Genomic DNA, 18160 nt, shown 5'->3' with positions numbered 1-18160 from the left:
TATATATATATATATACTATACAGTGAGGAAAATAAGTATTTGAACACCCTGCTATTTTGCAAGTTCTCCCACTTAGAAATCATGGAGGGTCTGAAATTGTCATCATAGGTGCATGTCCACTGTGAGAGACATAATCTAAAAAAAAAATCCAGAAATCACAATGTATGATTTTTTAACTATTTATTTGTATGATACAGCTGCAAATAAGTATTTGAACACCTGAGAAAATCAATGTTAATATTTGGTACAGTAGCCTTTGTTTGCATTTACAGAGGTCAAAGCGTTTCCTGTAGTTTTTCACCAGGTTTGCACACACTGCAGGAGGGATTTTGGCCCACTCCTCCACACAGATCTTCTCTAGATCAGTCAGGTTTCTGGGCTGTCGCTGAGAAACACGGAGTTTGAGCTCCCTCCAAAGATTCTCTATTGGGTTTAGGTCTGGAGACTGGCTAGGTCACGCCAGAACCTTGATATGCTTCTTACAGAGCCACTCCTTGGTTATCCTGGCTGTGTGCTTCAGGTCATTGTCATGTTGGAAGACCCAGCCTCGACCCATCTTCAATGCTCTAACTGAGGGAAGGAGGTTGTTCCCCAAAATCTCGCAATACATGGCCCCAGTCATCCTCTCCTTAATACAGTGCAGTCAGCCCTGTCCCATGTGCAGAAAAACACCCCCAAAGCATGATGCTACCACCCCCATGCTTCACAGTAGGGATGGTGTTCTTGGGATGGTACTCATCATTCTTCTTCCTCCAAACACGGTTAGTGGAATTATGACCAAAAAGTTCTATTTTGGTCTCATCTGACCACATGACTTTCTCCCATGACTCCTCTGGATCATCCAAATGGTCATTGGCAAACTTAAGAGCGGGCCTTGACATGTGCTGGTTTAAGCAGGGGAAACTTCCGTGCCATGCATGATTTCAAACCATGACGTCTTAGTGTATTACCAACAGTAACCTTGGAAACGGTGGTCCCAGCTCTTTTCAGATCATTGACCAGCTCCTCCCGTGTAGTTCTGGGCTGATTTCTCACCTTTCTTAGGATCATTGAGACCCCACGAGGTGAGATCTTGCATGGAGCCCCAGTCCGATGGAGATTGACAGTCATGTTTAGCTTCTTCCATTTTCTAATGATTGCTCCAACAGTGGACCTTTTTTCACCAAGCTGCTTGGCAATTTCCCGTAGCCCTTTCCAGCCTTGTGGAGGTGTACAATTTTGTCTCTAGTGTCTTTGGACAGCTCTTTGGTCTTGGCCATGTTAGTAGTTGGATTCTTACTGATTGTATGGGGTGGACAGGTGTCTTTATGCAGCTAACGACCTCAAAAGGTGCATCTAATTTAGGATAATAAATGGAGTGGAGGTGGACATTTTAAAGGCAGACTAACAGGTCTTTGAGGGTCAGAATTCTAGCTGATAGACAGGTGTTCAAATACTTATTTGCAGCTGTATCATACAAATAAATAGTTAAAAAATCATACATTGTGATTTCTGGATTTTGTTTTTTAGATTATGTCTCTCACAGTGGACATGCACCTACGATGACAATTTCAGACCCTCCCTGATTTTCAAGTGGGAGAACTTGCAAAATAGCAGGGTGTTCAAATACTTATTTTCCTCACTGTGTATATATATATATACACACACACACACACACACACACACACACACACAAATTATTTACGATACCAGAATTTCTGAAGGTACTGGGTTACCGAGCACCGGGTCCACCCATGCAGAGTCGGGAACTTTCACAACAAGCAAAAGATTGCAGCAAGCAAAGCTGCTGCTGCAGCGTCTCAACTGAATCATGTTGAAAAGAAAAGTGGAAAAAGCCAGTTTGGAAATTGTGTATTTGAGGCTGATGAAAAGGGAAACATCATAGATCAGCAAAATCCTATTAGTAAACACTGCTTTCACAATTTTCTGATGAAAAGAGGAAACGCATCAAACTTAAAGGCACATGAAAGACAGACACCCGGATTAATTCAAGCAAATAAAGCAGGTGAGTTTAAAAGCATATTATCATTTGCATTAGGGCTCAAACGATCGACATTATCGACATCGTCAAATACAAAATTGATGAGAAAAATTTAGTTGTCGAATAGCCGTTTGATCTCATTTAACGTAACATGAAATCACATTAAACTGTAACAATATCACGTGAGAGCAATAATTCACACCTGATGGAGGAAGAATTACACAGATCAGTCCAGATGCACTAAACTTTCACAGTTTATTTTATGTAGATCCCAAAGTATTAGGGAATGCTAAAAAAAAAGTGCATTCAGAAGCATGTACCGTTGTGGAATAAGCTGAGGCGGAGCTTTTTAAAGGAAACATCCTGGCGTAACATCTTAAATGCAGTAAAATTGCTTTATTAAAGTTCAAATAATACAGAAGCAGGTCATGTTAATAACTATAAACTCAGAAACTGGCATTTCCCTGTGTAGTCGGTGCCTCTTCTATGAGTTGCGCAGCACCCGATTGAAACAGCACCCGGCTGAGAGGGACTCTGCCTCGATCGCTCATCCCTCGAGCGCGGATGCTTAATGCAGCTAAATTAGAACGCGATTGCTCTCGACTTATTTAATCATAATATCTATTTATGTCACTGTGCATTTCTTATCATGAAGAAAGTTGGCAATATGCAGCTTTATTAATAAGAGAGCACTTTGCACATTAGTTTGGAAATTATTTTTATTAATTCTATTGTATGCTTGTTTACTTAGGCTTTTTTTAGTACTTGGTAAAAACTTAAAATAAAAGTTGCAAAAGTTGAAGCAAATCTTATATAAGTGTTCAGAAATACTTTAAGCATACATTGTTCAGTTTTGTTATAATTAAAAAAATAATATATTTAAATTAAAGTGTTGCTCAATGGCATATTTTTGTTCTTAGTTCTGCTGCTAATGTTTTGTAGACTTAAAAAAAACACTAATAAAAGAGTGTTTAGTAACCTGTTTTTGCTTTGGTACCGAAATTGGTATTGAGTACCGTGAAATTTCACTGGTATTGGTACCGACTACTGAAATTTTTGTACTGTGACAACACTAGTCTCGATCGAAAAGGTTATTGGCTCTTTTAATTGTAAGGCTGGACTTCCTTTTGTAAAGTTGCCATATTAAGCTTTACAATTTCACCCATTCTGTCTTCGGATTAGCAAGTATTGTATTATCAGCTGCCTGTCCTGGCTTTTGCTGGCAATTTAGTTTGTTCAAGATTTCTCCGAGCTCCATGCAAGAAAGCAATTTTGTTGCAGTGGTCAGTGAATTTGCAATACATAGTTTCTTTCCTTGTGTCTGTTTGGTAGAGCTTGATTTTGAATGCCTCGTTATGCTCTCCTGGGTTGGTTGGAGTCTTTTTCCAGTCAAGTTTTCCATTCCTGGAACAGGTGCCTGTCAGCTACTCCACCCGGGGCAGCTGTTAAGGACTGCAGCCTTGGTTCAGTCCACTCTGGTTGATATGAACAGTATTTATAGGATGGTGGGATTATTTCCAGTAAGGCTGACTGCCAGTGCTCCTGCAGTTGAATTAAAGTAGTGGCTTTTCTTCAGGTAGTAGAGACAGTAGCTTTGACTTGAAGGCGTTTGATGCACATACATGCTAAATGTTTGACGTGCAACTACTACACATGCAAAAATCAAGCCACAGCTGATTTTTAATATTCAAGTAATCGTCTTTATCCAAGTATGCATGACAATGCATAATCAAATATTTTGCTTTCCGTGTGCCATTTACGTCTTGCTCATGATCCAGCAATCAGCCTTTAAAGGTATAATGTTTTGACTGCTAGCCCATAGGGACACAGTTGCTGCATACACACTACGACTGCTTCGTGATGCTCTGTTACAGTCAATGCCAGGCATATTTGCAGTCGACGCACAGACGTGGACTGTCTAGTAAAAACTGAGCAAAACTGTGACAGTTTTGCACTGTGTAGGAGACCTAGTGGTATGCTGAAATCTTTGGTATACTTTGGGCTTTAGCATGTGTTAAATGCATGCCGCGCATAACAGACTTTTGGAACATAAACGCCAAGGCCCATTGTAGTCTGATTAACATGTTAACATGCTGGATGAAGCCAATTTTAGTCACATTTTATAGGTCTATTAGACTTGTTCTGAAAATTGAACTGGTGCAATTTCAGTCAGACTAAAGCATTTACATGATGTAAAAAATTAACATTTTTTATTTATTAACTTAACACCTCAGTATGTTGAAATGAACCTTAAGAGTTTACTAAGTGTAAAATAGATAATGGGTCTACTTGATGGTTTAGACCATGGACAGACTTCACATGCCAATGGTGCACAAACCCACTTATATTTGCTGATGGGCTCTTTTTTCGGTTCTCTTGCAAGCTCAGTTCTTTATAGATCTGTCATCACATCTGTCTCATCAAATGCATGTTGCCTGGGCACGGGTTTCATATATCAGTAAATGGAATCTTTGCCATGATTAGTTAGAATCATTATCAGCTTAACAGACAAACTACACCATTTCAGAGGGTTTCAGTTTTAAAAGGTAAAGCAAATTGGCATCTTGAGCAGATACAAATTGGTTTTCAATCAATTTCTGTCCTGTTTCCATTAGAGAAGTGCACAAGTAATTGACTAATTGAGTACTTGTTCTGCACCAGCTAGACAACTGTTTAAAACACTACTCTAATATCGCGAATTGTAATTCCTTTGCGCAAATGCTGAATTATCCTGAACTTTCCCTCTGGAATTATCACCTAATCTCAGTTGCAATTGTGTCCACTGGGTGCACTGTGGATATGTTGCGCCAAGGTTTTTGATGAGAGGAGACATGATGGTGTCTTTTGTGTGCTTTCAAGCAAAGCCAGGTGTGGCAATACTTGCGATATTTTGATTCTCATTGAATTGTGCTCTATTGGTATTCGGTTCTTGTTAAAGTCATGCATACCAACGGACAAGTATTTGCACTTATTGTGGAAAAAGCGAAGTGGTACAACAAACTTGGAAGTTTATAAGATCGGTATGTGCATTAAATATCTGAACACAGGGGTTGTCTAAAACAGCTCAACACTTTCTGAATAATGTAAAATGATTAACACGTAATAGCCTTATGTAGAACAAGAAAAGCCAGGTCAAGTGGTCTTAAACTACTTGTGCTGAAATTAGGGTTGGGCAATTTTGTAGTCAAATAATCTTACCCACAAAAAATATAATAATTTACTCTAAAAATTTAAATGTATGTGATAATAAAGTATATGTACATGCAATACATTGTTTTACTCAACCGTTACCAGAAACTGTTACTTTCAACATAAGTTAACTTTAACTATGCTTTACTTTTGGTTTAAAACAAATGTAATGAACAATATTCATTAATAAACATGGGGAAAACTAAGATGATGATGATGATAATAATAATAATAATAATAATAATAAACAAACAGTAAAAAAAAGTTTGCACTCATCCATAGCTTACATGGAACCAATACTGACAGCATTAGGTTAATGCACATCGCATTTTTTATAATTTAACATGTTATTATTCAGAAAAACAAGTGGTGAAAATTATCTTTATAAAATACAATCTGCCCATGTTCAGATATTTAACGCACTTGCAGCACAAACATACTGGTCTAAGAAGCTTCAGAGTTTCTTGTGCTGCTTCACATTTTCTTTTCACCATTAAGGGCAGATACTTGTCTGCTGGTATCTATGACTCTTGACAAGAACTGCATGCCTACAGTGTAGAATTCGATCATAAACTAAATATTACAAGTATTGCCACACATGGTTTTAAAAGCACACACACTAAAGACACCATCTTAAATCCTCCTCTCATCCAACACCTAGATTACCAATCCACAACGCCCCCAAAGTGCTCAGTTGTAATTGCGATATTTGGGGAGAGACTCAGATGGAGTGAAATATTATTCAGCATTGTTCACAGGAGGCAAATGCTCAAAGGAAATTTTGTCTGATTATTCAAGTAGTGCTTTTTATTGTCGAATACCGGGTGCAGAACATGTGGTCTTTGTTTTACTTGTATAGCTTCAGGCATTGGGACTTGAATGAGATTTATATTTTTGGCTATTTTTTAAAGGGATAGTTACCCTAGTTCACCATGTAAAGGTAAATTGGTCAGTCAGTATTTCTTGCAAAAGAGATTGCTCTCAATTTCTGAATGCATTTTCCTCAGAAATCCTCTAAAGATCTTATCTTTTTCAGTAGGTTCAAATGCATTTCTTCAATCATTTTTTGGCTATTAACTTTTTTTGCACGAGTGCTGGTGAAATATAATTTTTTGCTTATCCCAGCTGTTTTATAGTGCTTCATGAATGCAGAGCAGGGTGGACTGTCAGGCTGCTGAGAGGTGTTGAAAGCTTTGGTGGGTAATTGTTGGCTTTGAAAATGGCCCACCCTCAAGTGCAAAGCTTTTTTATTATTATTTTTTTTTGTTCAATTTAGCACCTGTGACAGTTCAGATGACTCCACTGTAGCATAATGGCTTACTTTTTGAGACCCAGGCCAATGAAATGGTCATGCACTCCAACTGCAGACCATTTTAAATGATCACCTTGACAATTCTGCTCAAATAACCTTATTTTCTCACCTGCTCTGTTTGAAAATTGTACGTTTTTTGGACTCTACTTTGGGGACAAAATGCATTAGACTTGGGCTGAGAGAATAAATAGTAGCCTAACAATTAGCTTGATATACATTTGAACTGTTATGTCAATTTTTGAGGTGGGATTTGGATGTCACGCACATCTTTTTGGTTGTCTTTATTTAGGCTTTGTTACCATGAACCCAACCAAATCTGTGGGATGTGCTAAAGATCTGATCATGTCTAAAACTTGTGGCAGGACGGTTAGTTACCAGAATCTGTTGTTTTACTGTCATTGGTCTCCCTTACAATCATTCTGCCTAGTGTCAAATCCTAAATTTACCGAAAGCCTTGTTAATGGATGATGCACATTTTCTATTTTTTTTTTTTCTCTCTCTAATATTTTAAGGGAATTTTTATTTATATTGTGTAAAATGTTTATTAAAAGGAATGTTCCTGATTTAAATACAATTTGAGCTCAACCAACAGAATTTGTGGCCTAATTTTTTCCACCAAAAATTATTTTGACTTATCCCTCAGTCAGATGGTATGGTTACACAGTAAGGCACTTACAGTGGAAATGACTGGGGCCAGTGGATAAACATACAGTTTCAACAAGTATTGCCAAAAGATGTAAACATTATGATAAATGTGATGAAATTGCTTACTAACCTTATCTGTTAAAGTTATATAGGATATAACAAGTTTGTTGTCATGACAATGCAATGCTGGCAAATCCTATAATCTGGTAAATGCTGTGACACCAATAAATGGCTGATGTTATCACACAAAAATCATGTTGACACATACTGTTTTGTATGGTCTATACTTTTAAAACACTGCATAATTTAAAGTAGATGGACTGGCCCCTTTCATTGCTATTATAAGAGTCTCATTGTAGCCATGATTTCTGCTTTATTTAATAAAGGGATAAGTTGAAAAACGCTTTTGTGGTAATCATCATTATGTTGTAAATGCTGCCAAATGAGCTTAACTTGTGTTGAAACTGGAACATTCCTTTTTAAAGTCTGCGATCTTACTATCAGTAAATTTGCTATCATTAAGTTATAATAAAAGTATATTGGCTGCACTGCTCTCTAGTTATAGGTATCACATTGGTCTTATAAAAAACATGTATGTCCACCACTACAGCTGTCTAATTGTAAATCTTGTCATAAACATTCTTTAATTCCCAGAGTGTGTTAATGATCTCTTGGGTAATAGCTGCTGTTAAAAGAACAGCCATCTTTAACTTGCTGTTAGGCTACATATGAATGCTGACTGTCATCTGCGGAATGAAAATGTAAATTTCTCACACTTGTCCTGTATAAAATCCTGTCACAATCTCCCTCTTTCATTCACTCTTTCTCAGGAGGAGCAAAACAGAGGCAAGCCAAACTGGGAGCACCTGAATGAAGAGCTGCATGTACTGATCACAGTAGAGGATACACAAACACGTGCCGAGATCAAGATGAGAAGAGCTGTCGAAGAGGTCAAGAAGCTACTGGTGCCTGCAGTAAGTTACAAAATGTGTCTTTTAAACTTAATAAATGGGCTTGTTATAGTGGATATGTGACAAATGTTTTGACCTCAAAAAATGTTTGAGAGCTTTGCTGCAGACCCTGCCCGTGGCTTGAGCTTTTGATTTGAGGCAACAGTTGATCCTCTCTACTGCTTCGTGTTTTGGGTGTGACACAGAGGGGTGCCTTTGTGCATATGGGCTGGGTTTTAATCCCACCCCTGACCTGTGGCCTCAGTCTACTGTTGGGTTTGATATTTTTATCTCAAGCTCCCAGCCAAGAACAAATGGCGCTCTGCAACCTGCTTCCCACATATTTCCGCTCCATTCCTCTGTTCTTCGCTCCCCACTGGCATCCGTTGGTTGCCGTAGGGGGTTGGGGCGATGAAGTCAGTGTCTCTGACTCTGGGCTGTTTGTCTGCAGTGAACAGAATGGCTGGGCAGCTGCAAGTACCTGTTCCGTATCAGTTCCTGGTGGACAGGCTTTGACCCTCTGAAACCTGGCTAAAACCAGCCTCTCCACCCAGCCATGTGCCTCTCTTGCTTTATTTCAGAGCGGGACATGGAGTCCTTGGCATTCTTTGGCTGCTCTCAGGCTTTCTCTTGTTTCTTTGTTTGTCTGTCTCCCTCTAGGCCAAAATGATGTAGTAAACCCCACATTTTGTCTCTTGTTTGGGGATTATTGCTCTATGCTTGTGTCTCTCTTGTTCTGTTTGAGCGAGGAGGCCGTAAACCTTACATATACACACAAACACACACACACATGGCTGGCTGAAAGTATGTGAGTCATTCTGAACAGTGTGGGTGGGTGGGAGATGAGTAAATGGCTACATGCTCTCCTAATTTTTGCTACTACCTTATGTCCCCATGAGATCAAAGTCATCCTCACAGCTCTGCTGGATATCCATCCTTTCCCACAAATGCACACTCATGCCTTGCTCAGGCTTTCAGGAGGCCTTTATTTACTCTATTCATTTCTTTCATTTAGTGTTACACAACAATGAGTCAACAAATCTTTTCCAGGGGTGAGTTTGTGAATAGTTCTGATGTAACATATCTATATCTCATCCTTTCATTATTTGGAATGGCTTAAGTCTGTGTAATGTGAGTTTTGCCATACAGATAACGCTCTTCTCAAACTTCATTTTCCTGCTGGTTCTGTGTGTGGCAGATTGACTCTAATGCCCTTTATCATGCCAAGCTAAACTGGATTAAATGACAAACTGTCCATCTCTCAGCCTATCCTTCTAAATGAAGGATATCTTTGCCTCATTTAGCACCATGAAATTGTCTTATTAAATGCATCATCAAACAGGCGTGGTCACAGTCTGTTCCCCCTCGGCTGTCTTCATTTTGTCAATGTGGAAATTATTTGAATGGGGTGGTGGTGGGGGGGGGGGGTTGTTTGAAGCTTTCTAGAGCTTTCAGAGAGAGGCTGTCTACTTTATAAACATCTGCGCTATTGATTTTTACCTACCTTGAGAGACATCTAGCACATTGCCGTGTGAATCTGTAATCCTGGCTCTGTTTCTGAAGAGTTGCCACAGCTGAACAATTCCTGCTTGCAGAGACCAAATGAAAATTTTCAGCCTTGCTCAAGGAATCAGTTCTACACATAGCATTTGAATAATCATCAGACTTGGACAGAGTCCATAAACGGTGTGTAAACGCCAGTGCGCGCACAGTCTCAGAGGTTGGGTTTAGAGGGGGGTGATTGAGCGATTCAGCTCAAAGTCCCTGTGAACTCTTCAACTCCCAGTGAGAGACAGAGGAAGGGAGACACACCAACAGAGAAATTCAAGTTTAAGGTGATCTGGTAATGAATGTAGTTGCAGGTGAGAAACGGGGAGAGAATTAGGGCAGGAATGGAGCCATTTTTGATAGTGGAGAAAAATTAGACCATAATTGGCCATATTGAATTTAGAGCAAAAGCAGTCACAGTGTGCATCGTAGTGCGCACCATGGTACCGAACCCGAGACTACCTGTAGGAAGTGTTCGGAGTTCAGTTGCAATGGAACTGTAGTGCAACTAGTGTGAATGTGAAAAGCAACTTGGAAATAAAACTCTGCTGCGCACTCTTTCATTAAGTAACCCGCAAATGCGTTTTAGCCAATGACGACATTAGTTTCGACAACACATGAGTATCCACACATTCCTGAAAGTCCCAAACAAGTAATGAAACAACAATGGCATACAAGTACGATCAACACTAGAAATACTGTCTATCTATATACTTTATAAAAACTATCTAGAAATACTATTATAGGTTAAAAATATATGGTATTATAGTTGATGACGGTGGCAATAACTTCACCTTGGACACGAGCGCGAGTAAGCGTGCAGCGTCAACAAAGATGCAAATTAATTCCGTGCAATCAGCTGTCTACTCCAAAAATGCTGTTTGCGAGCAGCAGCAAGCCACCTTCCCCTGGACATCAGAGTTACTCCATGAAGCGCACATATACGCAGTTGTCGTTCACAAAAGAATGGCACAAAAAAAAAATAAAAGTGTGAGTCGCGTTGTTCATGTGTTTGCGATGATGTAAGATGAACTCAAATGAACCATGGTTCGATAGAATCAAGCAAGTGTGAAACCAGACCAACGCTGCAGGGCGCACCGGGAACAATCGCACTCTGAATCGGACCGCAGCAAACGTGTCCTGAGTGAAAGCCCCCCCAAGTGTACCCTAGTCTTTAAGCCCTGTTCACACCGCAGACGGCATGCCACTAGACTTTGCGATCTGTGTGACTGGTGGACGTTCCTACTGCTGCCGCCACTCCAATGTTATTGGTGACTGCACAACTGCCCCATAGTAGCATTTATAATGCGGTTTTTATATAACCTGCTCCAGAATCTCACACTCACCCTGCCTGGAGACAGATGACGTAAGCATCTGTCTTCACACTCATTTGTAGTCGCTTGCGAATGTTGCTCATTTACATAAAATGTAAATTTTCTTGTCGATCCCCAGAGCGATCTGTCGTCAGTGGTTGCGACAACTCATGTCGCCGGAAGTCGCTGTGCTCCCATTGAAAGATAATGGGATGGTGTCGCTGTCTCGCACAATGTCGCTGGTGGTGTGAACATGCTTAAGATCTACAAATATATATATTTGTTAGTGTCAAGAACAAGTTTATGATTCAGAGCCTTGCAGCATTGCCCATTGTCACCAAGATGAAGATTCAGCTGTATTTTTGTAATGTATTTTGACATCTCTCGAGATGATCCGTACAATTCTAAGTCTAGGTTTACTTAGTGGGTGCAGGAGGCATATGATGACTGATGAATATCTTCCTGAGATGGTTAGAAAAGACATTGTGTTTGTTTGGGTTAGAGAATGAATTGCGTGCTCTAGCCTAAGCTTAACTTTTAATGACCATGATCTTGTTATCACCCTGCTGCAAGAAAGTAGCTGTACACAATCGTGGAGTTTTATACCAGCAATTAGGTTTTGGCAGTGGCTTGATTGGTACAACATTGGTTGGAGGTGGATTGTTCTTGAGGTTAATTTGTGTTTTGAGCTGCTTGTAATAAATAAGTATTTGGACACTTAAGCCACACTTAATGTTTGAGTTTTATTACATTAGATAACAAATTAGTTACTTTAAAAGGATACTTTTGCTATGTGTTATGAACTGCCTTGTTTTTGTTAAATCCACCAGTGACAGAGCACAGCATTGATTAAAAATGAATCTGCAATCTTATCTCTGAATTTGCATTTGCTAATTTCCATTTTAATATGTGCTGATTGTGTAAATCCAAGCCGTGTGTAAATTTTATGCATTTTTATGTGACAAGATTTGGCAAGGTCACTCCTTGCTGTATGCCAATGTATCCTGGAGTCATTTACCTCTAAATCCTTGAAGACTTGGGCTTTCCTTGTTCAAGATGAGACCCAGTTTTGGATAACGGAGTAAACTACAGCCAAATGCTGCACCATGTCACAGATTATAGCAACTGCACAAACAATGGTGACCTAATCTCCTGACGATTTAATGACAAGCTCCGTCCGATTCCTGCAAATCAGTGACAAGTTGCAGGCCAGGGACACGTCTACATATCAGATCCCTTTTAATTCAGTGTACTGCTTTATACACAGACTCATTTGAAAATGATCAGAGAGAATAAAACACCAGAACTTTTTCTTTCCTACGTGGTAATTAGCCTCCCAAATGTGTTAAGAACCTGACAAATTGGTTTTCTCGTTAGGGGTGCTAAACCCAAGACAGCTAACACTTGTGATGGATGTTGTGGATTTAGATGTTTAAAAAATATAATGTGTAGACTTTGACATGAGAGTTTCTGCACCACAAGGTGACCAAGTTTCTATCCACTTTTTACTATGTTCTGTTATCAACAAAGTCGAAATACGTAAAAAAATAAATAAATAAATGTTTGTAAAATTTGCTGTCTCCCTTGATTCCATTCAAATGGCCTTTTACCAGATTGTGCGTGACGTCATTTAAAAAGAAAATATTATATATATATTTTTTTTTATTGTTTATCACAAAATAAATCTGCCCTTGAGCAGTTTACAGAGAGAATTTTAAGGTACACATTGTGTACCTTTCGCACCCCAGATGAACCCACATTTTGTGTAAAATGGAGAGGTTGAGGTAATTTATTTAAATTGGCCATTTTACTGTCATTTTAATTTAACAATTGCAATAGTAGGAAATAAAAGACGATTACATGGAAATGGAGAAATAGCTCATCTATATCTGGGATTATTAGAAGAAATTGATTGGTATACATGGCAAAATAAAATGGAACATATATGCTTAAACACTGCTTAAACACTGCATTTGTACATGCACAACCGCCACCGTTATCTGCAGTCCATTTTAATTTTCTTTTTTTTCTTTTTTTCAAAGAGATGTTGGACATTACATGTTGGACATCTGTCCACCTCTTCAAAACTTGGAATATGTCTTTTAATAACTTTTGCTATAATATGACCCCTTGTAGCAATCTTTTTTTTTTTTTACACTTTATCTGCCTCTATACACTTGTTATGATTTATTTTCCTTCATTTATGTTAATTACTCCCTCTTTATTCCTTTTCACTTATTTCTTGTTTTCTGTATATTAATTATTTTGGCACTTTTGTTTAATCCCCTCTGCTGAATTTTATATCTATTTTGGTTTTCTTTTATGGAAACTCATGTCTGTTATTGCAGTTCAATAAATAAAAAAAGCAACATCCATTTCAGAACTCTGAGAACCATAACCACCATAAAAAATACCTGTTAACACAGTTACAGGCTGTATCATGTAGATTCACCTTTTTATTTTTTTAAATTTTTTTTAATTGTCAATTGCACGGGATTAATATAACCTGAGGTTATTTTTATCGCAGTTTTGGTAAAAGACACCGCAATCTTTTCCATTAAAAGTCTAGGAAAATGTTGCGCAAAAATAAAGGTGATGTTGTTGTCTTTAAAAGAAATTGACCAAAAATCGTATCTCCTTATCAGTCCAAGTGTACCTCTCCACTATGCTGTTTGTTGTGAGGACACATGTGATGTAAATTCTGTTCTGTGATTATGGTTGCAGCGGTATACCGGTTTCACGGTATACCACGGTATGAAATGGACTTATCTTACCATGTACATTTGCTTAAATATGGTATTGAGAAAAACATGCAACCAGATGGAGAATCTCACCTGCGCGTGCACATCTCCTGTCCTCCTCGACTGCCTGTCAGACTCATCAACTTGCCCCCACACACACACACATGCAGTGGAGAAAATGTCAGAGAAGCGAGGGGGTCTGACATGAGGGAGTTTGTGTGCGAGTTAAAGCAGTGTTTCTCAACTGGTGGGTGACGACCCAAAAGTGGGTCGCAGGTCTATTTGACCTGGGTCACGGACAACAGGGAAAGAACAATGCCATGGTTATCCCTTTGAAGATATTTCGGTGGCCACCCAAGTGATAGCCTATTTAGTACTGCTGAGGCAAATTTAAAGATAATCTTGCAATCAGCTAAAGGCATCTCATCTGCACTTTCGCACAAGTGTAACCGAACCAGCTCGCGCTAATGATCTGCTCTGCTCTCTGGCCACGCGTGCAACAACCGGCTACACTCGATATTGCGGAGCGCAGACCTCAAAACTGATGTGACCCATTTCAGTTCTAGTGAGACTTTTTTTTTTAGTTTACAGCGTTACGTAGGAAGTAAAGTCGAACTTCTCAAACAGTAGGCAGCCCTGACATGCCAAACATCACTGAGGAGGAAAAGAGTGACACTGTGGTAATGCGCAAATGTGTTTTTTTTTTCTTTCTATTATTTTACAGAATTGTTTCACGATTTTACATGAGTGAACAGTTATATTTTGACAATGTTAGTTTCATATGAAATAATCTTAATGTAGAATCTATTAGACCTCGTTTGATATCAGCAGTGTCAGTTGTAGTTAAAGTTTCAAGATGTTTCAGCCAGTATTTATTTTTTCATAAATACTCTAATTTGTTATTATTATTACTATTATATAAGACTAGCTACACTGACCTAACCATGGTAATGAGGAGCCTTTCCTCCGTGTGTAATATGTATGTTCTATTCTAATTAAGTTTAATATTAGAAACAAATGGGATAAAAATGGGCTCATTTAAATAAATATGCTCTTCAATTTTTAAAAGAGAACTTCCTGTCACTGTTGTTGACGTCAACAACAAAAATGTCACGATGCATGTCCTTGTACTTAAAAACCATGAACAATACTATGCAACGTAAAATGAAATGTGACCCAGGATACATTAAATACAGGTTACCTTTTTACTATGGTGGGTCGCCACTTAATTTCCAATGTAAAATCTGTCCTGAAGCAAAACCAGTTGAGAACCACAGAGTTAAAGGTACAGACAGGAGCATTCTTGCTGCGCTGTCGTGCACCTACAGTATATGTTAACTTTTAATAATCATAGGACATTACTTTTTAGTTTAGTAGTTAATTCTAACATGTAATCTAACATGCTTTAACCTCTTCCCAATCCTGTAAAATTAGCCTAAAACGCCTAATCAAGGCATACCCAAAGTAAATTTAAAGCTGTTCTTGAACCGTTTGGAGTACATGCATGGTTTTGGTCACATTTGAAAGGGGACACTCTGAAGTTTTTTCTCCAGCAGTCAGAATTACTGTAAGTGCTACTGATTCTGAGTAATAGAAGTTTGAACACAATGAAATAGAAGTTTTTTTTTTCCGCCTGAAATTTGTTTTGCATACAGATGCCTGCAGATGACTATAACTTGTAGCTATTAGCTTGAGAACACAATGGGATCACAGCATGAATCCTTACCTAGTCCAAGTTCAAATGTTATAACAATATCATAAAAAATGAATATTTTACACATGTTTTTCTAAGGGTACACCCAGGCGTTTTACAAAAGTGCCTTTTGGATACTCCAAAAGGACACTTTGGAAACCTAGGACAAAAAGGCTGCAACTTTTGAACGCTTCAACGTACAGTCATAATTTTGGGCTCTAATGAAAGATGACACTTAGAGCTATCATATTCCATATCCAGATCCACTATTAGTTTTGCTGACACAGAGTAACTGATGCATAAACACATTAGAGTGCCTTTTCCCTTCTTGAAACTAAATGTTGTGCATATAAAAGAGTCAAAACTAGTGCTATGGTGGACAATTTGTTTATATAAAAAATACACAACAAACTATTTACATTAATTTTTACATAAAGTATTTACAAACCATTATAAAATTGTACATGTTTCTAGCAACATGCCAGTCATTGTAGCAGTCACATTTGTGTACAAAGCACATAGGCACAACACAGGAGAGTACTTCACTGGTGTCTTTGCATGACACTGCCTGCACTTCAGACGACCAGCGGTGCAAGATTTGGTGATGTGCAACGGCCTGTGATGTGCTCTTCGTGGAGCAGGAGATACGGGTCTGGCTGTGGAGTGAGACCCCAACTCTGCCAGCTCCTCAGCAAGTGTCTCTCTGAAAGCCCTCCTCTCTTGATGAGGTGCTGTCCTGCTGCTCCACTTTATGTGGCCGCTTGCTGAGTGGGGGATAATAAATAAATGTAATTTACAAAGCTAGACACAACTTTTCCATCTTTTCTGTATTCTATATATATATATATATATATATATATATATATATATAGTTATTTTTCTTTTCGTAAGTGTGTAAATATGTATTATTGTATGTATATTTACTGTAAATACTGTATACTTTGCCAATGTACTATGGAACAAAGAGATGGGCCTACACCTCCCCCATGAATTCAGCATTGTAACAAATAGATGGCCCTACACCTCCCCCACCTCCCCGCATTGTAACAAAGAGACTCTCAAACACAACATATATTCTTATTTTCAACTTATATTTATTGATTTATTTACTATATATATATATATTTACAGTAAATATACAAAACATCTATATAGCATGTCAATAGATCTGAAACAAACAATGAACTAAAAACACGCACAAACGGTTCAAACACTCACTGAGGAAACACACGACAAAGGGTAATTACAAAATGTGTATTCATTATTCAAACTAAAAGCTTATTTATGCGGAATATACAGTAATATATGTTATAAACACAAGAAAACACTTACTTGTCCAGAGCCATGTCTCATCTCTCCATCTGCCTCTGAATCATCTGTATTGTTTTCAGAAATTTCATCTCCAAACTCAGAATTTTGACAATGAATGCCTTCTTATATCACATCCTGGGGTGAAAATCCTGTTTTTCAGCGTCCGTTTCACCATATTTAAATCGCCAAATGTGTAAACAGTTCCAAAGCAGCTCTGCATGCATTTACGCTGAGGCGCACAGCAGTGGGTAAACTTCGAGGAAACTTTGCGCACACACACAACAGAGCCGTCCTCTAATCGTTCCACTAAAGCCACATATCACTGTTTTCAGAATTTCATTGGCTATCACGATGCGTCAGTCATTTCCACTCTTCAATGTAATTGGTTTGATCAGTAAACAAAGGAAAGTGGGTATGCCCTTACACTCGACACAGATGGTGGTTGGGTATTGAAGGCTGTGGACAGGACATGGAAGCTCCTATTGGGTCAAATGAGGTGTCAATCGAAAGGTCAGAGTGCGTGCTTCCATTTTGATACCGGATATAGGAAATGTTTACATCTGAACTGAAGTTATTACGGTAATATGTGAAAGATTAGGCACAGCTGCCAGGTGCTTTGAAATTATGCAACAAGAGTCTGTGGATATTTATTGATGTAATACTGTGATTTGGACTAAACATTTTACTTGATTTGATCATTTGGACATTTGACAATGAAACAACACCGTTTTTGTCGGGAAGTTATGGCTCAGTGTACAACTATGAGGCATCATAGGTGAGTTGCCTAAATTTTGTTATTGGTTGTTTATATGTTGGTGGTCTGACAAAGATATAGATTGTACCTGCTGTTGTGATTGTATCTTAAAATGGTTTATATCAATAGAAAATCAAGAAATGTAGCTTTCCAAAGATATGTGGCATGTGTACCAATGTAACACACAGCTGTTTTGTTTATCGCATACTTTTATTTTGTACATTTAAGGGCACGTCCGCGGGCCTAGATTTCCATGGCGTTAATTATATAAAATGTTAGTTACATGCTATTTTTTTTTTTTATTATGTTTATTATAATTCTATTAGCTTATTTATTCAAATGTATTTTATGGCTTTTTACACATACTTAAAAAATAAAAAAAATGCTTTCAAGTTTCAATTATTATTAAAAAAAAACTTCTGTTTTCACTCCTTTTAAGGGTATAATAGTAATACTGTGATATTTTCTGAGACCGTTATCATACAATGAAAATCTCATACTGTTGCATACCTGTGACAGGGCATGTTTTGCATTAATGCCATTTTTCGCTGCAAATTATTTTTCCAAACTAGTTTTTCACGAAATTTAGCTTGACAGGATTTATGCACTAAAGTTAAATAGAAAAATATAATGTCAACACTTGTGAAAAGTTAATTTGTGTTTCCATCAGCTTTATTTTGTGTTTAGTTTTCCTAGAGGTGTATGTGTGTGACATTTTTGAC

General features: G+C 38.2%; 1 protein-coding gene across 1 annotated transcript in view; it reads left to right on the top strand.

Annotated features, from left to right (window-relative positions):
- Window positions 1–18160, top strand: part of LOC127656869 (protein quaking-A-like) — a 130842-nt gene that overhangs the window by 79498 nt on the left and 33184 nt on the right. Inside the window, 1 exon segment of the mRNA XM_052145392.1 lies at window positions 7959–8102. Within this exon segment, the coding sequence (XP_052001352.1) occupies window positions 7959–8102 (144 nt within the window).

The sequence above is a fragment of the Xyrauchen texanus genome, chromosome 16 (assembly GCF_025860055.1).
Source record: "Xyrauchen texanus isolate HMW12.3.18 chromosome 16, RBS_HiC_50CHRs, whole genome shotgun sequence".
NCBI lineage: Eukaryota > Metazoa > Chordata > Actinopteri > Cypriniformes > Catostomidae > Xyrauchen > Xyrauchen texanus.
The sequence above is the reverse complement of the archived record's forward strand: the minus strand, read 5'-3'. Positions and strand labels throughout refer to the sequence as shown.